At 35.6% G+C, this 27,982-nt stretch overlaps 1 protein-coding gene across 1 annotated transcript; it reads right to left on the minus strand.

Moving 5' to 3' along the window:
• Positions 1 to 185: 185 nt before the first annotated feature.
• Positions 186 to 26,204, minus strand: LOC149805737 (uncharacterized). The gene is made up of 8 exons (XM_089936800.1): positions 26,134 to 26,204; positions 20,648 to 20,809; positions 19,413 to 19,494; positions 18,765 to 18,928; positions 5,266 to 5,445; positions 4,413 to 4,534; positions 3,548 to 3,701; positions 186 to 715 (listed from the first exon to the last, which is right to left on the minus strand). The coding sequence occupies exons 2-8, from the start codon at positions 20,793 to 20,795 to the stop codon at positions 525 to 527; spliced, it is 1,041 nt and encodes a 346-aa protein (XP_089792926.1). The 5' UTR covers positions 20,796 to 20,809; positions 26,134 to 26,204; the 3' UTR covers positions 186 to 524.
• Positions 26,205 to 27,982: the final 1,778 nt, after the last annotated feature.

A 27,982-nucleotide genomic window follows, 5' to 3' on the forward strand; every position in this document is an offset into this window, starting at 1 on the left:
TGGTTAGACTCGGCCAGAGTTTAAACCCACTACTTCCAGGTATCCGAGGCGGACGCTATAACCACTAGGCCACGAGAGAGAGAGAGAGAGAGAGAGAGAGAGAGAGAGAGAGAGAGAGAGAGAGAGAGAAGCAAGCAGATGAAGCAATGTTATATCAAACAACATCACTGAAGAATTGATAATTTTTAATTATTATTTATTTATATTGCTGTCTTTCATTCGTCTTTCTCTATTTGCGGATAAATTATTAGCAATAAATTAGAACATTCATCGTCGAGCAATAACATTCAAATATGACGTACGTTTTTCTTTCTTTTAGAAATAAGAGTCAAAATGCCTGCTATAAATAGGAGGGAGAAAAGAAACAAACAAACAAAAATAAAAATAAAAGAAAAGTGAACGACAGCTTTCCAATGTCATGCCCAGCACGGATCAAAATTACTTTTACCATCACGTGCTCTACACGAATCTAAAAAATATGTATTTTTATTTTTGGAATGATTATGTAAGTAGACAATTGCTATTTAATGGGATAGTTTGCAAGTGGGAATATTACCTGGTAAATTGACAAATCTTGGTGGAGCACTCGGGATTATCTGTATTTCACAAATTGCTGTGGTTGAATTCTTGGTATCGTTGCAGGTGATACTTACACTGTACAAATTTTGCGTGGCCACCCGGAATCCGGGATTTGCGTTCACGTAAATTTTGTATTCTAAAACAGTACAGCGATATACATTAAATATTTTTAGTCGACTACGTGATATAGCACTACAATTATAAACAAAATACTCATAAATACCAGTAATTGTTTTAAAAGTTGGTGAAAAAGTGCTGCATTACCCAACTACTGACACCGTTACAAACAAAATAGTAAGACAGTATGTTCTTTGTGATATTGAAGTGAGCCTTACTGAAGAACATACATTGCATTAAAATGTTGATATTGTTCCATGACATTTTGTTTTTACATTATTATATGCAAACTTCTAAAGGCTATTAATAACATAGTAATGGAGTTACCTTGGGACAAGAATGGTATACTAAATGCAACGGGCAATTTACATTTGACCTTAATTTGAGGTCGCAAGTGGAAAAGAAGAGAATCCTGTGCAAGTGGAATTTAACTTTAGTTCACAGGATTGCAATTATAAATTAACGTGACAGCTCTAACTGTACCTAGAAATGTTTATTTTAAATGTTTTAAATGTATTTTTAATCTTTTGGGTGCAAAGAGCTGAGTCTAGGTACAAGGCGACATGTAATGTTAAAACTACACTTACTAATCAACACTGACAAACACCCTGTCATCTACTGACCAGCACTCACACTTACTATTTCAAGAAAATGGTTAGAAAACCCAAGCACTATACACATCATATTCGACATATATATGTATAGACGCAAGAGCGTTTTTACGATTCACCAGTTTGGAATAATACAGTACCGTATAACAAGGCTGAAATGAAGGCATTTATTTTTTTCGGGGCGCGCCTGCAATGCATACTTCTTATAATTTGAGTGGTGTTACGGCTACTGCTGCTTTAGCAAGCATTATTCCAGAAGATAATGACTTGAATTTGGATTTGGCTTTCTTGGCTTTCTAATCTTTGATTGAATATTTGTCAGTACCATCTTCATCCTCTTTTCCTTCATTGCCAGTATATGATGATTTAAACAGAAACGGAAGGAAGAGTTAGAGACGATTTAGGGGAAATTAAAGAAGAAGAACAGATATCTGTTTCAACAAAAACAAGAACTGAAAAGAAGTGAATGCAATAAGAGGAGGTGAAAACATTGAACAGCATCAACAAGGAAGGGAGTAAAAAGGACATTTTTGTGATAGTCAAAATGCTTGAGAGGAATGTATGAAATATCTTTAGTGAAACCTAAGAGAATGAGACCGTTACCATTCAATATTTCTAAATATTCCACAACTAAATATACGGTGACCAGTGAGACTCCAGCAGTGGCAGCAGTCACTACTACCATTACAGTACCAGTAAGACTTGGATATGGAAAAGGTTTAAGGTAATTATAGCTGATGTTGTCAAGACCATGAAGGTTTCAAGGACTAACCGTCCTTTTCAAGGAAACACGGATCTTTAAGACAAGAGATACTACGAACATGACTGCCCAATCAAAGAAAACACACCTCATCAAAACACTGTGCGTGCTTGAATATATATCAATACTTAAAACGTTTAAATCAAAGCGAAATACCCCCCCCCAAAAAACAACCCCAAACAACACATGTTTTTGGTTTATTCTGGTGAATAAGAATGAACTTAAAATTCAAAACACATATAAGAAGCACACTTTTAACTTGTTTTCATTTTGAATTTCTTTCCAGGAATGGCATCCTTTTCTTCTTCCTCCTCCTCCTCATCATAATCATCGTCACCATCTTCTTCTTCTCCCATCATGTCCTGCATAGTGGTGTTACACCCCGTAACACCTAACCAAACCAAAACATCACTCACGATAATTTAAAATCTCCTGTTTGGATAGAATTTAGTACACTCGAGGAATTATCTTCTTCCAAAATCTTGGAAAAAATTCACTAGGTGCAGATGATGTTGCATTTTGTAACATTCTAGATCCATGACATCACGCAAGGTCACTTTCCAAACAGATCTCTCAAAAACAAAGATATTAGGCAGTCATCGCAAATATTTACTCTGTTATGTACGTTTTAGTATTTTGTCTATTCGCAACTAAAGTTTAAACCCTATTGATGTTTGCGTGTATAGTGTGTGGGCACTGATAGTCTCTTGTGCCTCTTGTGTCTAATATTATACAAATATGTCTGTGTGCGTAGTATGTATAAATTACCTCCCTTTTCTCTCTTTACGATGCACTGCAGGGGATTATAAAAGAGGTTGTGGTCGAAGTTTGTTTAGATGTGTATAACAGGGAAGTTTTAGGGGATTAGGAATAGCGCAAGACATTTTAAGTTTGTTTTTATGGGGTTTCACTTCGATTTTATCCATGTTCCATTACATCTTGTCATTTATTTGATAGTATATGCGTGTATGTGTATTGTGTGTATAAATTCCTTACCTTATCGTTGGTTAGTAGGTGCTGGTTAGTAGATGGCTCGGTGATGGTCACTCAATGAACGTTATGGTTAGTGAGTTTGAGCGTGGGTTATTAGATTACTGGATTGTGGGATGGTTGGTAGATGAATGGGAGTTGTTCAGTCAAAACAATGCGTTGGTTAGTAATTGTAACTTGAACATTACATTTTCCCTTGTACAAAGACTCTCATTAAAAAAATAGGTACAAGGGAGAATCTCATATTAATTTTACCATTACATATACAGATGTATCAAAACGCATATTTTTGTACAATGGGAAACGTTACGTTAGCTTTAAATGTTATTAATAATGATAATTTCTTTTGTATCCAAGTCAAATCATATCGTTAAAACCATGGCACAGAGAATTCCCCTTGTAACCAGACTCAGAACTCACCGTTTGTATCCAGAGCAGCCCAAATCACAACTCACGTCCTGAATTAAATATAAATAAAACATTTGGTTACCCTTTTCCATCTTTAGACTAAAAGGTGCAATGTTTGGCGCAATGCATGTGACGTCATCACTAGGATCTGACACAATCACAGTAGTCAACGCAACATTTCCAGGTGTTGTCTCTATGATGGTAGCTGTTTGAGGGTTACAAGTAACTGTTGGTGGCTAAAGCAAGAAAGTGAAACTCTGGTAAACAGGCAGATATAACTTTACAGAGAGAGAGAGAGAGAGAGAGAGAGAGAGAGAGAGAGAGAGAGAGAGAGAGTTGGATAGTAGGGGTGAGCCATATTATTTGTATTACCCTGGTAATTTTTTTCCGGTGGTACATATCAGGGTACGTTTTCACTGTACCGATATGTCAGTCGTTTCGGTTTATAAGGAATTATAGAATTTCCCGAGGAATCATTTTTCGACTTAAATGATATTAAAATTGTGTTCACCTTATTCATGAATAAAGCTCAGCAATTTAACTATTTTTTTACAAAACGACTGTATGACAGATATAATTTTTTTACATACCCATTTCATCTTACGCGATTAAAATTTCACTTAGATTGTTTAGGTATCTATGTGTTATTTTTTTGTTAGTTTGTTTATATAACCAAGTGTTTAAAATTCCGCTTGCTTAGTGAGTGAGATTCCGTACCTTCGGATCATTTTACCTTCGGTTTTAGGTCGAACGAGGACCATCGCTTACTTGTTTGGATTAGGGCGCAAATAAGTGAAAGCAAGGTGACAGGTACCGTTTATCCGTTTATCGCATCTCGCTTTCGATCTTCGCAAAAGCTGTAAAAAAACGTCGGATCGGATCGGGTCGGATCGCGGATCGGATCGGATTGGATCGGAGAGAGAGAGAGAGAGAGAGAGAGAGAGTACCTCGTTATATATGAAAATACATAGCGATCCGTTGTCTTTATTTTGGCAGATATCCTCCACTTCAAATGTGAGACAATGGTATCCAGATGCAGCTGTCAGGTTCGCAGTTACTATCACATGTCCTATAGCACAACAAAGGAGTATGGTTTATGTACCAAACTGATGTGAGGTGAAAAGGTCCTGTCCTATTTTCCTAGCGTTCATTGCCAAAATAAAATTACTTTAGAACTCTTGTAACATGATCTGATTTTTGAGTTAAAGCGGTGCAAGCTTGCTTATGAAAATCACATACACACACACACACACACACACAAGTGTGTGTGTGTATATATAGAAACATTTGCTAATTATGAAGAGAGTAGATTCACAGTAATTTCCACCTTAACTTTGCTTTAAATGTTAAGTTCTTTTGAACTTCATAGCAAACAATTTCACCTTCATTATGTTTACATGATCACTGTAACACACTTTTCTTATATACATGTAATGTTATATACATGTAATGTTATATACATGTAATGTTATATACATGTAATGCTATATACATGTAATGTTATATACATGTAATGCTATAATTGACCTACGTGAGAATGTGGTCTTTCAGCTTTAGACATAAAAATTATATGTATAAGTATCCTGACAATGAAAATAATGATCGACAGAAGCAGAGAAGAATCGACGGACAGACTGACGGCCCTATATATGCATGTTGATAGTTACTTATACTGGCAAATAATCATAAATCACAGACTAGACTATATGCACATAGATATAGCATCAATTATTTCTACAAACATAAATACATACTTAATACACCAACAAAGCAGTGACGGACTTAAGGAAATATTCTTACGTGTGGTTGAATCGAAAAAGAAGAGGTCATTTCGATTGGTACTCCTATAGATTAGTTGTGTAATTGATGTATCTGATATGTCAGGATCGGTGGCACTAATTGTATAGATGACAGTGCCTATTGCTATCGGAGGAACAACGTGAATACCGATGTCCAGGTTCACAAACGTTGGAGCGGAATCTATAACAAACGGTATAAAATATAAAAAGTGTAATGTTCAAATTAATGTTGTTGTTGTTGACATACTACTACTACTACTACTAATAATAATAATAATGATATTATTATTATTATTATTATTATTATTATTATTAGCATTGCTGTTGTTGTTGTTGCTGTTGCTGTTATTATTTTACGCCAGGACTGTGATTACTTCTTATCAACTGTTAAACAGTAAGTGGTTTACTGTGCTGGTCTCTTTTCACATTGTTCAAGAATCATTCCACTTCGTTTCACGTACCGCCTAATTCAAAAAGTAAAGTCTATTCCTCTCAATTCTTGGCTCAGATGGCTTAGATTGGTTCCGTTGTTTAACAGTAGTTGCTGAGGACGATACACCCTAGATGTGTTGTGACAGTGTGTGCGAGTGTGTAGGAGGGGACACTATGATCGCAAGGAAAAAGCAATAGTGAGGGACACTACAGCCATAAATGGAAATTGCATATTAAGAACGGTGTGATAACTTACACATAGTTGTATTAACCAAGTACATAGTCTTATTGATGAAATCCTCTTTTTGCAAGACAATGCTCATCTTTGCAGATCAACACATAGTTTAACCATGTAACCCCTACCCTTACAAACATAGTCTGTGTCTGAAAAATTTGCTCTGGAGAGTACAAATGGATTCTCCGAGAAAGTCCATTTTTAAGGAAAATGGTTAAATGATGACGTATCCTTATGTGACTACACAGGCAGCAGATTTATAGACAGCTTTAATTTTGCAGCAAGCGTTCAAGTGCCCCGGATAATCGGGACGATAATGCCCGACCTTCTACACTAGTCAATCTTTCTGTTGGCTACAGAACGAATTAAACAACCAACAAAAATGGTCTTTATATGGACGGATTGAGAAATCAGTCAGTCTGAACACGTCTTACATAATCAATTCATGGCTTTTTATCTATTCACCAATCGGACTGTAAGCTGAATTGTGGCACTGTTGATTAAGTGTATAACAGTTATACATTAAACCAAGTCCAATTGCTTATCGTGGAGCATAATATACATGTTGAGTTAAAGGCAAAGAAAAATTGTATCAGGGCGTTTGTACTGAGAGGACAATGAGCGATACAACCATTACCGCCTTGAATTTTGGATTTGATTTGTTTGGTCATCGCATGAATTTACGACATCTCGGCATCGCAGTCGTTGCCAGAAGAATACGACCATTTTAAACGAAGCAAAACAGAGTCTAGAGAAATATACACGACAACAAAATGAAGAAAATCCATTGTTCAACGACAAAAAAATGAAACGGGGAACCGTTAATTTAAAACCATGACCATGTAAGTTTAATGAACCTCCTCCTGTAAGAGGGCATTGTTCAGAAATCTTGAGTCTGTTGCACGAACTTCTGAATGAACTGAAACATTTAAGAGCAATGAATGAAGCATCTTTGATAAAACCCAAGGAAAGGAGACATGCTGGCCAGAAAGAATGCAAATGAGGACAGTTACAGTTCAATAAAAACAATACGGAGGGTTTAATCTATGTTTTCAAACCAACGGCCGTAAATGACCACTTGTATCTTTCAGAATGGAGATCTTTATTCCCTATTGCAAAATAAAGAATAAAAATGTATTTACTTTTGATGTATGTGTGCATAATAATTAGTTCACACATATAAAGGATTAAAAAAACGAGATAAAGAATTGATAAAGAAATCAACAATAGTTTTGTTATTTACCTACATTGGGTATAGTCTAGCAAAAAGAAGAACAATACAGTTTAATAATTGTCTCACACGTCTTTGTACTTATAACTCTGACGATATCTTGTCAAAGTCTGGGTTTTATTTCCAGGAGGGAGTGGATTCTTCCTTTCCTTTGAAATATATTTCTCCACACCTCTTGTTTTTATATGAAATTCTTGGCAATCTGAAGACCATTAACCTTGCTCATGACTCTCAAAACATTTGTGTTTCTCTATATGTTTGTCGCCTAACCTTGTTTTTAATTTTTATATAGTGTGGGGTACCTTTATAAATGTGCGTACATTCTGTTTCCTTTCTATTGACAGATGTAACCGGTATCTTCGCTTTGGTCTTTGGGAGTAGTGTTGATTCTCATAACATGTCTTTTGGACGTCGTGTAATGTCTAATCGCTTTTTGTGAATCTCACATCGGACTTTATTTTATATCTTTTGTGCTCTTCCGTCTTATAGTCTCAAGGGAACTGAACGATATTACCGTTCAAGGGAACGGGTTCTAAAGTGTGTGTGTGTGTGACTTTGAGAGAGATAGATAGATAGATAGATAGATAGATAGAGAGAGAGAGAGAGAGAGAGAGAGAGAGATAGAGAGATAGAACGAACCCTGGTTAAATCACACTTAAATAGTCAAAGACTCTCTGAAGTTGATGCTAACATCGAAGGTGTAGAGAGAGATGCATTCCCGATGTCATAATCATGGATGACATGTAACAAGCTGCAGATGAATGATGATAAAACTGAAGCAATTCCGATTACAACACAAAGCCTTTCTCATTCACATCCTTTACCTCAAACAATAAATATCAGAAACACCTACATTAAATTCACATAGTCAGTACGAAACCTAAGTGTTACTCTCGACAGTATTCTCTAATTACACCAACATGTCATTAACATTTGCAAGGCTGCATACCGTGACCTAAGACGCATCAGCTCCATTTGCAATTATCTTTCAGCTGATGCCACTAAATAACTTGTGTGTTCCTTAGTACGTTCAAGACTGGATTATTGTAACTCAATTCTGTCTGGTTCGTCTCAATATCTACTCCAGATATTTTATAACGTTCAAAACACATCTGTCCGAATCATCCTTAGAGTACCACGATCGGAACACACTTCCACCTGCTCTGTACCCTACACGTGCTATCCATTCGATCCAGAATCAGACACAAAATTTGTTCTCTGTGCTACATGTCACTGACAGACTCCAGTCTAACATACCTATCCAACCTCACCAGCAATATACCTATGCTCCTCTTCTGACAATCGTATACTCATTATTACCACTATGAAATCGAAGTCATGTGGACAACGTTCTTTTGCATACCAGGGCCCAGCAACGTGGAACAAATTGCCCACTGTACTTAGACAAAAATACACAGTGATCTCATTCAAGAGCGCTCTTAAACCTAATCTATTTTGATTGCAAGAACAGACTTAAAGACATAATAATGTTTCCTTACCTTAAATGTTTTCAGTATGTTTTCAATTGTCTAATTTCATGGTGTTTCTTTTTGTAATCATATCATTATATAGGTGTTGTTCAATGTTGTAAGGCGCTTAGAGCTTCTAAAGATTATGCGCTATACAAAGTCCTCGTTATTGTTATTATTATTATTATTATTATTATTATTATAACTACCACCATACCCAAGGTCGATATGGTCAGGATCATCCGAGATAATCCTTTTGTAATCCCAAATGATTATTTTCACAGCCAGTCGGCTTGCAAGGTGACTTCCTTAACCATTCGACCAACAAATTACACTTGCACGTTCAGATTTAAAGAGTATGAAATCCCAAGTCACTGCAGAAAAATCGGCTGAGTTTATTACGGTCTTGTTGGAGCTGAAATAACACTATGCGGCCTTAGATAACGCTCGTTTGCGACTTCCTTCTCTCATCAGAGTTTGAAATATCCTCCTCGAATTGAATTGAACACATCTACTAAATGAATGGCGTTCGAGCTCATCGGCAAAATAATACACCTGCTAAAACTGAAGAACAACTTTACATTATCGATGGAAAAGCGACTGTTCATATGACTCACGTTTCACCTCTTTCGGTCAAATTACGACACGAATTTGCAAGATTTTACCCGTGGTCGAATTCCAGATTTCCATTTAAAGAAAGTATCATCAAGATTGACAACGACCAAGATCATATGTGTCTGATGCCATTGTGGTTTTAAGTGCCGAGAAAAGTCATACAGTAACAGGAGAATATAACCCAGTATGGAGTAGCAATAGAGCATGAAGTTGTAATAGAGAACTTCGCAGAATCAAACAACGGACACAAGCAGATACCCTCTTAAAACAAACTGGAAGTTCGAAATAGGCTGTGTGCGGATCATTTTGATGCTGTTGATTGCATCCCTGAAACGCACTGAATGATTTAAATATTTAAAGGATATTTTCCTCATTTTGCAAAACAAAAAACCCACCTCGTCGTCTCTCATTAGTCTGAGGCACGATACTACATCATCGACAGTATGCGATAGGACGCTTACTGCGCATTGTACTAAGCAACTCTTCAATCCTTTCGATTTTCAAGAAGTGCTCAAATTTACCAGTCATATGTGGATATCCTACAACTTTGCTTTATTATATTTCTAGAGATATTCTTCGAGCACGGGGATATTAATCCATGGGGGTAGGAGAGTCTCTACCATTGTCAAAATTCGCGGATTGTCATACCGAAAGAATTTCATGTCCAATACAAACTCGCTGTCAATATCTTTTCAGCCAAGGCTTTGCGTTGGTTATATTAGTTTTGCGAAACTCAATAACAATGCATGCAACATGACAGAAACGGTATATAAAAAAATTCGGTCCTTACTCAGTCGACGGATGGATTTTAACGGACCCACTGATCATGTACGATCATGTACGATTATCATGCATGTCTTTGAGACTAAGTCACGCCAGTTATCAGAAACGAAATCTAAAATAATTGTGTATACTATATAGGGTCCACCTTGGAAGATTTGTAGGGACGATCGTACAACAAAGTCAGGATTTTGAAGCTGAGTGATAGGAAGTGGTGGCATTGAGGGAACATGACACCAGAATTACGACGTATCGCCGAACTCGCCTCAGTTACTTTGGAGGTCTGATCAGCGCCATACGCTTGTTGTACAAAGCTGTCCCATCCAAAAGAGAACAAATCTGATATATAAATATGTGTTCCTTATACTCTTGGATCTGTAAATGAGCTCCATGTCCCACGGGTCACCCTGAAAGTTTGAAAAAATACATCAAAGCCGAACAAATTGGATAAGGCGAAGGTTTGATCAAATTTCAAAGTTCTTCCATCCACGAACTTTTACTATCCGGACTGCCTCATCACTGCAACGGGCAACGGATTTTGTCTATTATGTCGTACATATGCTGAAGCATGTAATTGACGCTTACAGTGTCGTCACGACAATGAAAAGCAAGCTATGAACATAATGGTACTGAGTGTGGAAATCGTTTCCCATTCTCAGTTGTGGCTAGAAATTATTAAAGTATACGAAATTTCGAACTTTCTTATCATTCGAAACACTTTAGTTTTATCACCACGTGGTGAGTCAACCACTGCAGAAAATACATTTGATTATCTGCTGGAAACCAGTGCGACGTCCAGATCGTAACACTGTAACGAACGGGTACTATTCCTCTCATGTAAAATGGGAGCGCCGTTTGTACGTCCAATCTAAAAATGTACCTTTACACAGAAATACGATTAAACCATTAGTTCAAGTGAAATCAATAGTTTCAAAATCGCCCCGCCTACTTAGAAAATCACGGACGAGAGCAGAATCCAAGTTTCCATGACTTTGACTGGCTTTTGTAATGTTGTTAAGCGATTAATGACATTCAGATGGAAACGGTGTAAATACTCAAAAGGACACACTTCCAGGGTTTCAGCTAGAGCAGGATTCGTATACATTAAAATACAGACGCAAATGATACATCTGACCATGCACTTGGAAACCTGTTCGGTCAAGACAATACGCTAAGGAATCTTATTTTTGATATCAGTAACGTAGTATGGATTAGTATCTTCATTCTATCAAAAGACTCTTGAGCTCCTTTCATGGATACTGTTGTAAAATGCATACAAATACTGTATTCTAGATTTGTAAACTATTGCGATTTCAAAACAACACTATCGAAAACAAAATTCGATGTGGGTATCACGATTTCGAGGTAATGACTCCTGTGCTGCACATATTTCCGTGCAAATGCTGCGAGGAGGCATTCTTATTCCTTATCTAATACAACTTTTCTTTATAAGATAAAATAACCTTCAGATAACTCGCTGATTTATGAATCTATATTGAAACCAAGATATATATTTTATGGAAACCCATGTAAGTGGATTTTTACGAAGCGTGATTATTTACTTTCTTCTGCAATTGGATTTCGAAACAATAGCCGAGGCCATAAACACAAACATAAACAGAAACGTAGAGAAAGACCAATAAGAGAGTACAGCTCCAAAGTATCAAACCCTCTGTTGAGAAAACAAATTGGAAGGCGAGGACGACGAAGACAACGACCACTACCCCAAAGACAGACAGGCACTGCAGTTAGAATTCTCACATACTCACAGAAACCTCGAACTGTAGTAAACGCGACATCTGCAATATCCTTTTCTTTATTCTGTTATTGATAATGCTCGTGCTTCTGAGTAAAAAAGCTATTTCATGGAGCGTGAAACCATGGATAGCCAATGTTTGATGATACGTATAAATGATGAAGTATTATTTGGATGAAACTTGAACTCTCATTCAAGTAAATAATATCTTTAACGGGTGATAAAAAGACTTTCTAAAACAATCCTTAACACAATGGACTCTGATCGAGACTAAATGCTTAATGATCTCTTGCAGAAGAGTACCCATATACCCCACACTACCACATATATGAGTTATTGAAATGAAAAATCGCAAGTTTGAAATCATGTATTGTCATTACACGTGATGTCTGTGGACCAGATAAGCAGCCTGGGAACCTCATTACCTCTTGAAGTATAGTTTGTATACGACCCTCCCCCTGAAACCTTGAATCCGGTGGTCTGTGCCGAAAACGAATTTCCTCATCGAATCTCTAAACGTGTTCGTGCCATTATCATGAACACAAGCGACAGTCATCGACATGGAAACCACGTGTTGACTGTCTGTCGGTATTGGATTTTAAAAAGAATATTGATATCGTTTCTTTAGATGTTTGCATAAAGTACACAGTTACACAGGTACATCTTGAGAAAGTGATACCTATAACAGTAGAGAGTATATAAAATGACAGATTTCTATTCCAAATAAATTAACAAAGAGGTCAACACACACATAACCAAAACTTTCGAAATTTAATAGTCACAGTGTTGCATTGCTTCTGAGACCGGAAGTCAATAGCCACGAGTAATTGCTTTAGGTTATATGCATTTACTTTAAAACATATGAAGAAAAGCAGATGTGGATGAAACACAGAATAGATCCTGATTGCAATTGTAGTATTAATTATGTCGTCATTCCTTTTGACAATAACTATTATACATTATCAACTGGCCTAAGGAGGACGTTTTATGTCATTCTGATCATGTGAAGCGTGGAACTGGTCAAATTTCAGATGACATTTGACTCTTTCTGACTTCGCTGCCACATAAATTAAATAATCGGAAAATATTGGAGAAAACCAAAAAGGTTTAGTATTTGTACCAACGAGAAAAACATTAAGATGGGAAAGTTATTTTCATGTTTTTAGTAACTGTAAAGGCGGATGAGCTTACGAGACATATTTAAGATGAAAATGCGTACACATAGGGCACGTTGACAAATTGAGAAATTACAGTGACTGGACACTGTATGCTTAATGAGATTCAAATCGAATTGATCTACATTTACAGAAAATTAGAGAGAGTGTATAATTTATGAACTGAATGTGTTTTCTTCGCCATAAGTAATACAAAAATGAGATGAATAAGCATAAATTGTTCAACGAAACTGATATCTACATGCGCACTGCAGTTAAAGTAACTACATATAAAGTATTAGAAGAAGCGATCATCAATAGGAGCCACTACATGACAGAAATTGAAAATGGCCTGAAATATGACGCCACATGCAAAGATTTTAAGGAGGATTTGACCAACAAGAACCGATACGAGATCAAGTGTTTTGTAGAAGGTTGGACAAAGAAGGAAGTATAGCTAAACGCAGAAAGGATACCAGACCAGGCAAAGTCTGAGCCAACCCTAAGATTCATAAAAGAAGAGAATTATAAGAACGACTGTCTACAGGAAAATAAACATTCTACTGGGATGTGCAAAGTTTTCGCTGAAAATCACCTAGAAGACCGCGTGCGGAATTTAAGATCATATAGCTAAGGCACAACTACCGAACAGTCACTACCTGAAGATACAACATTGTTATGTTCTGATGTGAAAAGCATTATATTTGAAAACAGTTGTAAAATGGTCAGTATGGATTCAGTCGCATAGATGCTAGTGAGGACTTCGGACAGAAATAGCTTTACCCTTGCCAGAACTAGTTCTTGCAAACCAAGGAATTGAATTGTACAAGTGTGTACCTGGAAGAATGGGACGAGAAACGAACTGATCGATAACAACAACAACAAGCAAAGAAAGGAAAAAATATGGTGGAAAATACGAAATGTATATTGACGAATTGTTTCATGATACGTATGGGGGTTGGATCCATTGGATTGATGAGCTCAAAAAAGTTGAGTCCAGTAAATTCAATATATCGGCAAATTCAAGAAGAGATGCGCTAATCTTTGGGGAAAAAAGAATTTATTGCAATTTTCACATCCCTAGAACCAAGGTACATAAAAATAAACATGCACATCTAAACCCACCGATAAGTATATTTAATATTCATAATTTATTGGTTGTTTAATTGTTTTTATGTTATGTAGATCCCTGTTCCTGACCTTTCACCAAAATCAAGTTAATTTTGTACCTGATCAGCGACACCTATTTTGTAAACAACATAAAACATATATATTTTTTCTATGAGTATATGTTAAATATGCAGACCATTATTATTGGAGGTAAAGATGTTTTTTTTTCCTCACTCTGAGTCGAAAATATTGTTTTTGGCTTGGAAATTCTAAACTTGTTGAGAACTTATAATGTTTTAGAGCGGATACCGATTCTACATCCATTGTGTCTAAGCTTTTGATATAATGCTGTTTACTTGAAAAATGACTTATTCATGCTAACATCCGAAGAAGAACCAGTCTTATTATTGTATTCAGTGTTTAATTTAGTTGGATTTATTTATTCAATTTTTTATTAACCGGAATTACAAAGTGCGCGATAATCCTCTTGGACTAAAGTATGAATTTGGAATATAGTGAATTTAGTCCAGGTCTTTTTTGTTTATATGATTGTGATACATTAAAAGATTGCTAACACATAACCACAATCCAGACTGTTTGTACATTAGTACATTCGAAATATCTGTCACATCAACACATTCAATATTGGAAGTTATTTGCACCACAACTAGAATTCAATTTGAACATCATGCATTTGGACTTCTGGTAGAACCTTTAGGACTATTTGGGATTTGATGTAAGTTCTTTTTAAAACTTTACATTATATTCTAGGAAATAAAATATTTGCTGAATGTGACAAAATTGTTTGGTTTTCGTCCTTTCTTAAGACCATGGAACATAACATTGGGTCTCGTCACAGGATATGAATTTCTCTAAAGTATTCCATAAACTTTGTTATAAAATTCAAATTCACTTTGTTTCAGAATTTTCAAAGTGCCAGGTAATATTATTATTTCACAATTGTGCGAAATGTAGTGTGAAATCAGGAAGCTTTCACATATCAGCTAAAGCGGTGAATTTTATTTTCAATCCTACATATGAAGGGTTAGAGTCCTTGAAATAAGGACCAATTGCTCCAGCTTGTCAGACAATAAAATCATTCTGAAGCAAACGATTCTTTAACGAAGCAAGAAATAACTAAATATTCTGGTCCAATATTTGGTGGGAAAATATTTTTGAATAAAAGTGCATTGGGTGCGATTAGTAAGTCTCTATACAACTCTGAGTTAAGAAAGATTCAGCTGGAGAAAGAAGAAAGAGAAAAGCAAGTGCAGAAATAGGAATGAAAGACATATGCAAATACAAATGAAAAAAGAAATTTTAGAGATACAAATGTAGAGAGAAAGAAGAAAAGAAGAAACATAAATGCAATTTAGACTCAAATAATTAGAACTGGCAAGTGGAAACCACTACTCAAGTTTACGCACAAATTCGGTTATGATGTTACTGTAAATATTAGGTTGATATCTCCTTTTAAAGAAAAGGAAGCAGATAAATAATTTCCTCATTTTTAATAAATTGTTGAAAGGTTCAAATGGCTAAGAGGGGGTTTGACGTTATTATTACTAAGTGTACTTACTGAATAAGCTCGTGAACTCGACACTTCACTGTCGGTACTACAAAGTGTTGGTTTTAATGTGGTTAAATAATGTACCTTGAAGTGTTATGAGTTGGTACCTGAGGCTTATCGACAACGGTCTAGAAACTGTAAAAAATAAACTGATAAACCACTGTCAAATTTTCAAAAGATAAAGAACATTTACTTGATGGGTGGTGTTCAGCCAAGACGGTTGGTCAAGACTACGACAACATCAGACAAATCAAATTAGTTGAAGAGTTCACGATTTGCGTCCACGCTGACGTAAGACCTAAATTGATGAAGAAAAGGCCGAAAAATTTGAAAACGCTGCTTATACAGCTGACCATTATTCCTTTACTTACAATGTATCTTTTGTCAGTAATTATTCCACTAAGCAGATATTTGGTAAAAATGAGCTCAGTCTCATATAAGCACATCTAAATTTCCATTTGGCACAACTTTTAGAAATCAGGTTTCGGATAAGAAATCCTTACCTCTTCCTCTCTTTATATGTGCGCATATTACAAGAAGAAAGGGTAAATTATTCATGATTACTACAAATTGAAAAATAAGCCAAAAATAAATGCAGACCTATTCCAAAGACCTACATGCCTATTTCGAAGAGGTCAAGGTCATGGTCACGTTTTGAAAGCAATACATTTGTTGTATCAAACAAATCCAAGTCTGAATGTATTATGGAGAATTTACAAGTATTCATGTAGAGAGGTAATATATTACTTATTGTTGATTTTGGCAATTCTATTCTTATTAAAATTTCATGGGACACCGGACCTTCTCAGAGTGTTGTATTATCAGGTACTCTGTCTATTTATGAGAAGACTTCGTCTAAAGAAAGTGTTTTAAATCAGGAAGTAGAGTGCGGCATTTTTATGTTCCTCTCGATTGTGTAAATTTGTCATCAGAAGTAGTCTCAGGACCCGTGACTGACGGAACTAATAACGTCGTTACCCATCGAAGGTATTCATTTTTTACTAGGCAGTGACCTAACTGGAGATAAGGTTACGGTTAATCTACTTGAAACTGCAAATACTTGTTTGGATTAGAAAATCGATCCTATTGTTAAAGAAATATTTTATTGATAACCAGCTTGCACAGTTACGAGAGCTATGGCAAAGAAAGTTCTTGAGAATGAAGATGATCAGGATTTTTTTTTTTATAGCTGATTCATATATTTGTCTGGCCTTTGATGAGTTAACATTCGTTCCTAGTATGGATCAATCAAAATGTATTGAGCACAGTGATCTTTTTGAACTACTTATTCTCTCTGTTCTAATCAGGGTAACACACGATAATCACTCATTGTTGAACAGGAACAAGATCCCGAGATTTCCGTTTTGTTTCAGATAGATATTAGCGAAACTAAGGCCAGTAAAGTACATGTAAGGTAATTTGTTACAAATGGGGTACCTATGAGGAACTGGAGACCACCCGAGGTAGCCGCGGGTGATGAGTGGTCAGTGAGCTATCCAACTGTTGCTCCTAAGTCGTATAGATGGGGAATTCTTAGTCTTAGGCTGGTTATATAGAGTTAAAAAGGATTAATCACAATATATTTGTCGTTTTATTGACCGAAAAGTGATTTTTTAAAGTGTTTTAGATTTTGTCATACTTGTCAAATGACAGGAAAACCCAGTCAGAAGACACACAAGGCTCATCTGCAACTTATTCGTGCCTTTGACTAACCATTGAACTAAATAATTGTAGACTGTTTCAGTCCCTTACTTAAGACCAAGTCAGGCAATTAATAATTGTTGACCTAAATGTGTGCGTCTACAAAAATTCCAGAGTCTTTTGCTTCGAGGAATTTTAAAAATGGAATAAAAGTAGTAAATCTACATAGACAAGTTTTGATACAGTTGTTTTTGCACAAGTTGGCCTTCCCAAATGTGTCCAGGGGTCAAATTTTATGTTTGGCATTTTCCAGTGAGTTATGCATTAATTAGGCATCACACAATTGAAATAGTCTGCCTATCATCCTGAAAGTCAAATGGCTTTAGAAAGATTTCATGAAACTTTAAATAATATAATTCGGTCATATTGCTTTAATGCCAGAAAAGACCGTGACGATGTTGTTCATTTTCTGTTGTTTGCTGTTAGAAAATCAGTTCAAGAATTATTAGGATTTAGTCTTTTTGAAAACAATTTTGGACATATTGTCGGTTGGGCATTGATGTTATTAAAAGAAAAACTTCTTTTTGGCTGAAGATTCAGAAATCAATCGTCTCGACTATGTTTCTGATTTCAAATATAAGTTGTCAAAGGCTTGTGAAGTAGCAAAAACTAATCTTCATTAAAAATGAAATTAAGGTATGACCAAAATACAAAGGAAAGGAGGTTTCATCCTGGTTCTCTTGCCAATACCTCGAAAACCTCTTTATCCTAAATAGTTGGGTCCTTATGCAGTAGCAAAGAAAGTGACTTAGATTTTGTCATTAAAACTAATGGGAGGCGAAAATAACTTTTGCCATATAAATATATCAAAGGAGTATATTGTTAAAGATAGTCCTGGTAATCATTCATTCAATTTAGTTGTACCTGTTCAGCACAGTGAGGATTTAAACGATGGAATGCAATCGAACTGTAGTGAATCTGGTGTAGCCAATCTTTGGAATCCAGAAATCTTGAATAACGATTTCTTTTAAAACAGTGCCAAATACGTTGCGTCATTTTGTGAACTATTTTTCTGTCAGTTTAACTTGAGAGCTTGCACATGTGGGTTTTAAGTCAATTTTGAGTTTACACCAATTTAGTTAAAATAGTTTTTAGTATAAATAAACTTGTATACACACATAATAAAAATCCAAACGATTAATATATGTACTTTGTCCTTTTAAATATCCAAATGATTTCAATTTGTTTTACTTTTAAAGCTATAACTATACTAACTTGTCAACAACTGTTTTAGTAACCTACCTTTTGTTTGTCCTAACATTGAGAAAAATAGTCGATGATACATATTAAAGTAGGATAGACAAATCCTACAAGAATGCCATTATGATAGAGTCTATTATTGTTCACCTTTCTCCGACGTGTTTTGTGTGATCAGTGAAACCATAACATTACTTCTGAAGATACACATATTTCTCGACTTGTATCAATCATTCAGCAAGGTACTCACTGACGTCATATTGGGCTTCGATGGCATATGTGTTGATCGTTTGGGAAGCCGTGGACCAATTTAGCACTGATCCCAGAGGGTGCGAACTTTGTCGTGAATTGAACGACATTACTTGACTGCTGCCGTTAACAGTGTACGCTATCATTTCCTTTACTGGAGTATACCTTGGAGAAGAGAAAATAAATTGAAATATTTTAAGTGATACTTCATTAATCAGTAATTGGTGTATTTGTGTAGAAGTGTATTCGAGTGGACAAAGGCCAGCATTATTTTGACAACGTTTAATGTATGTTTGTAAATTTTGTATGTCTGTAGATGAACATATATATATATATATATATATATATATATATATATATATATATATATATATATATATATATATATATATATAAAGACTTACACCGATGTCTCTATCGAAAATATACATACAGGTACATTGTAGGTTATAAAGGTTTCTATAGACGCATACAGTTATATTGTCAATTATGGAGGTTTCTATAGACACATACACGGACATTGTAGGTTGATCAATATGATTATACTTTAATAGAGATGATTGAATATTTGTAATTTAGGAGTAATGGAAAGAAAGAAAGAGGGAGGTAGAGAGATCATATTCAAGAATAGTAGTCGGTCCATACTTACCAACCGATATTGTCCCCCGGATAAACTGTATATTGAGCTCCATTTGGAATGCTCAAAGTCATGAGATCGTCCGATGAAACCACTGTAAAAAATGTGAACCCGTGCTTTAGTTTTGTTTAAACTGTTAACCTGTCATTCATATTACGATATGCTTGAACAAGGGTAATAAGCCTAAATATTTTACCTGTTGGCTTTCTTTCATAAGTGATGTAGTTTTTTTTCAAAAAATTTCATTAACTAGGTGTAGAAAGTTTAGAAATTTACTCTTTTGGTAAAATCCCCAGAAGATCTTTTACAACTCCGTGACATTTGTAATAGTTTGAATTAACTGTAAAAAAAATGCATCACGTACGGCCTTTTCGGATACATAACAACTAATCTTTATAGCGAAATTTCCCTTCTTATTCGTGGCTTTCGTTGTCTCTCATACTTTCCTGTCCGTCTTATAAACACTTAACGTCCTTGAAATTAAAGAGACTAGACGTGATCCACATACTAACATCCACATACTGTTTTTTATTTTTTAATGTTTTTTTCTAATTTCATGTTGTTTGTTTTTGTAATTATATTATTATGTTTCTTATTTTATAGGTGTTGTCTATTGTTGTAAAGCGCTTAGAGCTTCTAAAGATTAGGCGCTATACAAAGTCCTCATTATTATTATTATTATTATCATTATTATTATTATTATTATTATTATTATTATTATTATCATTATTATTATTATTATTATTATTATTATGCTAACAGTATCATCGTAACTGTTTAATAACACCTTTCTCTAGATTGATAGCAAACTAGACGCCACCTATATTTGTTTCGTTCTCAATTTATAATTTTTGACACGGTATAACACATGAAATGAAACAGACGCACTCGTACTTTATAATTAATTCGTTTCTCTCCTACCAAGTTCTTGTTTAGTTTTTAACGTCACGATCAAAAGCAATTAACTGTGTCCACTTTTTTGCTATGCAGATAATGTTTACTACATTATCTGTATAGCAAATAAGAGGACACAAATAGTTAATTGCTTTTGATCATGACGTTAAACACTAGACAAAACCTGAGCATTATAAAAAAATGTTTTTGAGTAGATCATTATAATTTGGTCTTCCAGGTTAAGATTGCCGTGAAAGTTATTGATTGCTCCATGGGTTGGGGGGTGGATGATATAAACGGATGGGTTTGGTATACATATATAGTATTAGATTATATTTCCTTATAATACTCACCGATTCTGAACTCATGGGAGCCGACCAACTTGAAGTTTATGCCGTCAGACAACGGCCTCCAGATATCAAATTTGATTGTGCCATTGTGTTTAATATGGACCTTCCACAGCTTTATCACTCCACAGCAACTAAATACCGGTTGTACCATCAAATAAGCCGTGTCTAAAATTAGTCGAGAATACAACTCTGCAATAGAATACTGGGAAATTTTAAGCGAAAGCAAAAATCTTCCTTTTTCGACAGCCTGTGTTCTTCATCCCGAACATTTGTTTTGTAGGGTATTACTTTAAAACATCTTTCTTCCAATTTTCTCATTGAACCGGAACCAGTTAAAACCGAAATAGCAGAGTTCATTTCTTTATATTTCGAAATTATAAAAATATAGAATGATCCATTTTACACAATTTACTGAAAGCGTGTTGACTGATTTACAAGAAAAAATATGTGTCATGAATTGCAGGCCTTAAAAACGGATACGTTGATAACCTTTTGATCAGTTATTAATTATTTATAACGCATCCTCAAGGCGTGTGGAACGTTCAGAGTTAATAATATGAGCCAATTGGTGGACATACGGGAATTGACATTATCCTGTAGGTTTACATTATGATTCTTTCCGGGGGTAAGAGGAAACCCAGCGTTAAATTTGGTCATAGGAATAACATAGGGATGGTATTATGGGAACAAAAGTATTTATGGTGACGAAGGTAAATAACAGTCGTAAATACCTAGGTAAAAAGAGTCGCAAGTTTATAGAAAAGATGGAAAATGAATAATAAAAGTTGTATACACAATCGAATACACACTTTTACAATCCAACACAACCCTCCATAATGGAGCAAATTCTTTTTGATTACTACCCAGTGCACACCTCACTATCCAGAACCCATTTTTAATAATTCAATCTAGCCCATCATATTTATTATACAGCAGCCTGTTTTCAGTTACATTCCAAACAACCCCACACCAAACTCCCCACTATTTAGCACTTGCTACGTTATACATATCCACCATTATGTATACTTATATTGTGCCTAAAACCTTTCGTAACTATAAAAAATTGTTTATGATCATTGATATTATTATTTATAATAAATCTGTTTATGGGTTCAGGGACAATTCTCATTGATTGGTTCGGCCAGGTGATTATTTTACGACACTTATCGTGTAAGAATATAATTGAAATTTAGTGCCATATGGATGTATATAAGGATGTATTGGTGGAAAATTGTTTAATTGAACTTTCCTATCTTCTTAAATTGACATCAGTCTACAGATATGTTGAAGGTAGTGTTTAGATGATGTTATTTGAAAGGAAACATTTGCTTGGATTATTCACAGCAAACGCAAAATGCTCATATTATTCTGGCAATATTGTTAAATGATTCAAAGGAGTTCTCGACAATGCCATTATGATACATAGAGACTGTTGGCACATCAGCACATTCGATGACCTAACTTCATTTAGATCACTCGATTCATTTGGAATTTTAAGGGTTATTTTGGATTCAATTCATAATACTTATGTTCCTCTAAAAGTTTCACTTTATAATTTAGAGAATTAAATTATTTGTTAACTTTTACAAAACTTATTTGATTTGCATCTTTCTGTTGCTTACTTTACGACTAGGATCGTAACAACAGATTCACTATCCAACGAAAAGTGTACGAGTATTCATACAGAAACACATCATTCATACTAATATACATACAAACTATCACATATATGAATCATACGTGTTATAGACAAACTATTAGACATTTTCAGACATACTATCACACATATAAGAGACTGGGTAAGGAGTTTTAAGTTTAATGTTTTTCTTGGAGAACGACAAAGATATGCACAAACATACACAAAACATACTCAACACGTAATACAAATGTTTGACAACTGATCAGTATCTCTTCTTCTGGTGGTCTTGAAAAGGCTGTTTGCTTCTGTTACCACTACAAATAGGGGCCACTGACCATCAACGGTCTAGATCAGCATGCAATACATCCTTGGTCGCGTTTACCCCGAGATATTTTTATTCTCCTCCTTGTACTTCAGCATCTAATCTGGATGACCCGATCTTCTGAATTTCTCTTGGATTTTCATCCATTTCTTATTCAGTTTGTTAAATTCACTCTCTCTTCTCATTTCCTTCTCTCAGCTTTCTTAGGTCTTCTCATTTCCATCCTCTCATCTGACCTCACTGCCCTTATCCTCATGATTTCCTCCAGCAAAACATCCAATTGCGCATCACCATAGGTTTTGCGTATTCCATTATTTTCTAATAGTTTAGGATCACTATTCTCAACCTGTTTTCTTCTTCCATTTATCTGCAAACAAGATGATGTTCACAGTTTACAAGAGCAATTGCAAACTGAAATTCAACCAGAAGTAATCCGGATTGAATATAGTTAAGATGTCCTTCGTTGTTGCCTTGTTCAGGTATTAAAAAATCCATAGAAAGCGTACCCTCCAGCATAAAAATCGTGGATGCTGTTGGTACCTAACTACTCTGTGATTGTTCTAGGCAACGTTAGGTTCAAATGGATTGGTAAACAACGTCTGATCGTTTCGCGTGACTTCTATCTTGAAAAAGTTGAAACGTTGGACTTTTCATCGATGGCTCCTGTTTAGGGCTGCACTTTTGACGATGCCAATAAGCAAACTTTTGCGTGGCTGTCCTTGGAAAACGTAATATTTGATCTTGGATCGGAAGTCCGAGGCAATGGTGAAAGGTTTCACTTCCACCTGTCTTATATGATACTTGGTTGTTGCTCTGCTCAAAGTATGACTGAAGTTGTTTCCCACAGTTAGGTAAAGCTGTCTACTCCAATCTAGATACAAGTTAGGATACTTGCTTTATCCATCAAGAGAAAGAACATTGGGCTCCAGAATGTCCACAACATCACAGAAAAGAAACACAGGAGACGATACGAAAAAAGGAAAAGCTACCTGATATCATTGTCAATTATAAAGGACATTGATCCTCAGAGTTTCCCAAGTATAAAGAGAACAAGCAGAAGGAGAAACATGAGGAGGAGGCGCGTTCTACAGAAAACAGAAACTAAAGAACCCACACTCATCCAGAAAATGAAGAAGGCAAGACGTAAAATACTGACGATGGAGACACCATATCAGTGAAGAAATTCAAACAAATGATTGACAGCGAAAGAAAGAAAGAAACACAAAAATGAACCCGTGTGATGTTATTTCTTTCCATTGTGATTCAAATCTTGAAGAGAATATTTCAAAGACGAGAAAGCGTAAGTGTCTCTTTGTTTTCATTCGTCGTACTAAAAAGATCTTTTGTATATACAATATACTTAAACACACTCATATAATTGATCACATGGAGATATAACTAAGCTTTACCTCATTTTGTAATCATATAGTAGTATCTCTGTTTTAGATATGTAGGTTTCACTTTCCATGAGCCACTCCTCCCCCTTCTGCTGCTGATGCTTTGGTAGTGGTGGCTATAGTAACTGCTGCTGCTGAAATCTCATGGGCAATGTGAGCAGAGTCAGTGATTTAAGTTTAGAATCTTGGAATGTGAATGTCACCTTCTCTTAGGTTGAGCAGAATAAGTCTAATACATTTATTGCAGCTAGTTTAACTCCGCCAAATGCATTGTATCAAACTTCCGTTTCATTTTCACTCATTCCTTCTGCCATTCACAACTCAAAGTTTTCATCTATTCTTCCTTTTTCAATCATCATTTTCTTATTTTAATCCGTCTTCTTCTTGTTCTACCTCTTCTCGCTTTCTCTTTTCATCTATCATCTTACGTCTTGCTAACAAAAATATGTCTTCGTCGTTTGTCATTGCAAAAAATATCAGGTTCCTCCTTTGGTTTCTTCCTGAAAGCATCCACCAGTGGTAGAGATGGAGCATTAGGTGAAGACAGTTATTTTGTTTCAGGCAGACATGAATGCGGAAATGAAAGTAAATCAACCGATGCTAAATTGAACTCCTCTTCAGGAAGCTGAATGCTGGCTACATCAGTAGTAGTTGTGGCCAATGTACTAGTATAAGATGTTTCCACAGCAGGCGCACTTTAATACATTATCTTCGTTTTGTCATCCATATATATGATAATCAATGGTAGAACATAGGCGGGCCGGTGCACCGCTATATAGAACGTGACGTCATGCGTCCGCTCTCATCTGAATGGGAGAGATACGCTCTGACTTACTTTTCTAGCACACGTTTAGATTCGTTTAACATTTAATTCAGTTTCAATATAGTCTTAGAGTATATTTATATATACACAAACACATAATTCCATTTCTTCACCTGTTGTCAGGACAAGATGCGGTCAAATGTAGTCCTCAACCATCGTTTCTGATATTCTGTTTTACCCGGACTATCTGGCGTAGGTAAAGGCATCGTTGGTGATCACACGCATCTCAGGCACAACGATATGGAAGAGTAGAGAGTATGTGGACAGGCAAGGTGTCTGAAGCGATATTAGTCTACGTACCTGCCGTGAGACGATGTTTAAGAAGAAGAGTAGTGAAGTGACGCTACTTGTGTTAGCCGCCTTTGGTTAACAAACCCCATCGGCCCTTTTCATGATCACGCAGAACTATAGATAAAACAGATATTAATCAGTTTCCAGAAATTTGTTTTATGTTTTGTGTATGCACATGTATGTATGTGTTAGTCTTTATCTTTCATCATAAAATAAACTAAAGCTTAAAATCTCTTACCCCTTCTCTACTATGTGCGACAATATGTGTGAGGGTGTTTATCTCTCTCTCTCTCTCTCTCTCTCTCTCTCTCTCTCTCTCTCTATATATATATATATATATATATATATATATATATATACATTTAGTGCCCTTGTATGCGATAAAATGTTTGTATGTATATTTGATAATTGGTGTGTTTGTGTGTGTGAAATTATGATAAAGCTGGTGCTGGACAATGCATCATCTGTTCGGATTGTAACCGAAAAGTCCATGGTGTATAATATTTGTGGTGTGATGATAACACTAAAAGTGCAATTGTTTGACTGGAGAGGTTTGTATTGGATTATGTACAGAAATTTGAACATTATAATTTCTCTTGTCCCCCTAAACTTTCGATCCTTTTTCCCTATACATTTTCGACAATTTTGCCTATAAAGGTCTGCCCTCATAAACACTTTTGTCCCGATGATACCATCCCCACCTTAAACCTAAGGACAATTTTTAAACACTTTCAAATTGTCGCCAAATAGGCTCATGGTGTTGCCCACAACAAGACATGTACCATAAATACAGAGAGCAAGATATATGCATTGATATTCGTTATATTTGCACACTGTAAGCTGGTAAGTGTGATTTAAAATACAGACTCAAATTAGCAATATTTGGTAGAAAAAAGTAATAAGGAATGATTATGAGTAAAAATAGAACCGAGTGACGTTTACAATTAGCATATCGTTAGAATATGGTATTAAAATATGACGCAAAGTCATTAGAAAAGAAATATCAAGGTGTTGAACCTGTGTCAGTTGCAGATACCCGCGATTCATGCGTTGTTCCCTTGACTTCTCCAATAGTATACACTCCAAGGCAAACTGTCAAAAATAACAAAGCAGATTAGAAGATCATGTATTTGGGAAAATTTATCTGTTTTTCTCCTACCAGTTAGCTTCAAGTGAAAATCACGTTTGTTCATTTGTATTGGATTTTTCTACAGTGTTACATGATACCATTTGATATATTTTTAAACATATGTCACAATTATAAAACATACCCTGTAAAATGTTTAAATATCTGGAGTCTGTTGTGGTTCCGCGCATGCGTGTGTGTGTGTGTGTGTGTGTGTGTGTGTGTGTGTGTGTGTGTGTGTGATATGTATAAAATGAGCCTGGAATAAATTATATACCTATAAATATACAAAACCTTAAAAAAGGAGTTTGGAGATATATCGGCATCATTTTTTAGGAAGTATAATGATTTAATGATCATAAAACAGAAATGGCCAGAACATATTATTCCAACCAACGACCTGTTCAGGCAGCTCAGAAATGAAGTATTTGTGCAACCTGCCTTTGTCCAATTACAATTTATTTCTTGGGATCTAATAATTTTGTTGTCCTAGCGGTTTCATAAAAGTTGTGAAAGTTATGATCTAATGTAATATTTCATAATTGATTTGGCACTAGTAAACAGCTTATATGAACTAACACATTAATCAATTTATATGCCTCCTTATAATATGACATTGTTAAATATTTAATTTAATTTAATCTGGCAGTTCCAGTCATAATTACTCATTGAAAGTAAATGCGAATGCTTGTCTTTTGAAACAAAATATACTGAAGCCATGAAGACGTCTTCGTTTGAGAATGTCTGAAATAGAACACCAATTGCAGGAGATAAAATGGTAAACATCTAGGCTGGACTCGGATCGGTGCGGCATTCCCTGACTGGACAGAATGTATTATCAAATTTGTTCTATCCAAGTTGCCATCATCTATGGAAAAACTGTGATGTTCGAATAATTGATGGAACACTCGACATTTTGCGTCGATAGTAATGCTCTGGCTTTAGCCCACCAAACACAAGCCTGGCTACATATTTAATCGGACTTAATACTCTATCGTCACCATTCCGTCTGTCCTTTTAACAGATGCTTGCGCGAAGAGAATTTTAGCTTCATGACGAAACAGCGATAGAGACTCTAGTAAGAACTCTACAGAGAGACACCCGCATACAATATTAGCCATCCATCATTGCAAGAAAGCCACACATTTGACCCCGATTCTGATTGCTTCAAGTTGCAAGGGCTAAAGCACCAGATTTCAAGTCTCATGGCTTCATCCTGAACGGCTCTTTATAAATGGTCTTTTGAAAGTCGATTGCGAATATCAGGTGCTAAAGCAGGAGGTGTCAGGTCTTTGTATGGCTTACACTAATTCGAGAAGCGTTCCTCCACCTCTTATGAAACGGTTTTGAAACTGTAGTAACATTCATATTGGTTGCGAGGCGCGAAGCAATATTCAAAGGAAGCCTTTAAGTTTCAAATTCGACTGGAGTAGACTGGACTTTAAAGTTTGGCAAGACTTGGAGGGCACCCAATCCTAAACTAGCAGCGAAATGCTACCCCCTCTCGATTTGTTCGAATTATTGACCATTCTAGAGAGCTCAGTTTGCTTCATGCAGCCAAGAAATAGCTGTGAACCTTAACATGTATCTGTCGAAATAAACCATTTACTTCGAGCTGGAGAAAAATTAAACTACCTATATCTAGTGCTAACTTCCTTGGTCAAGTATGAGCTTGCTTTTGACTTCGCTGGAGCTCTTGCTCGAACTTGCTCGTAATAATGATCAATTGCTGTGCTGAAT

Source organism: Sinohyriopsis cumingii, chromosome 2, assembly GCF_028554795.1.
Source record: "Sinohyriopsis cumingii isolate HCF-2022 chromosome 2, ASM2855479v2, whole genome shotgun sequence".
NCBI classification, from domain to species: Eukaryota; Metazoa; Mollusca; class Bivalvia; order Unionida; family Unionidae; genus Sinohyriopsis; species Sinohyriopsis cumingii.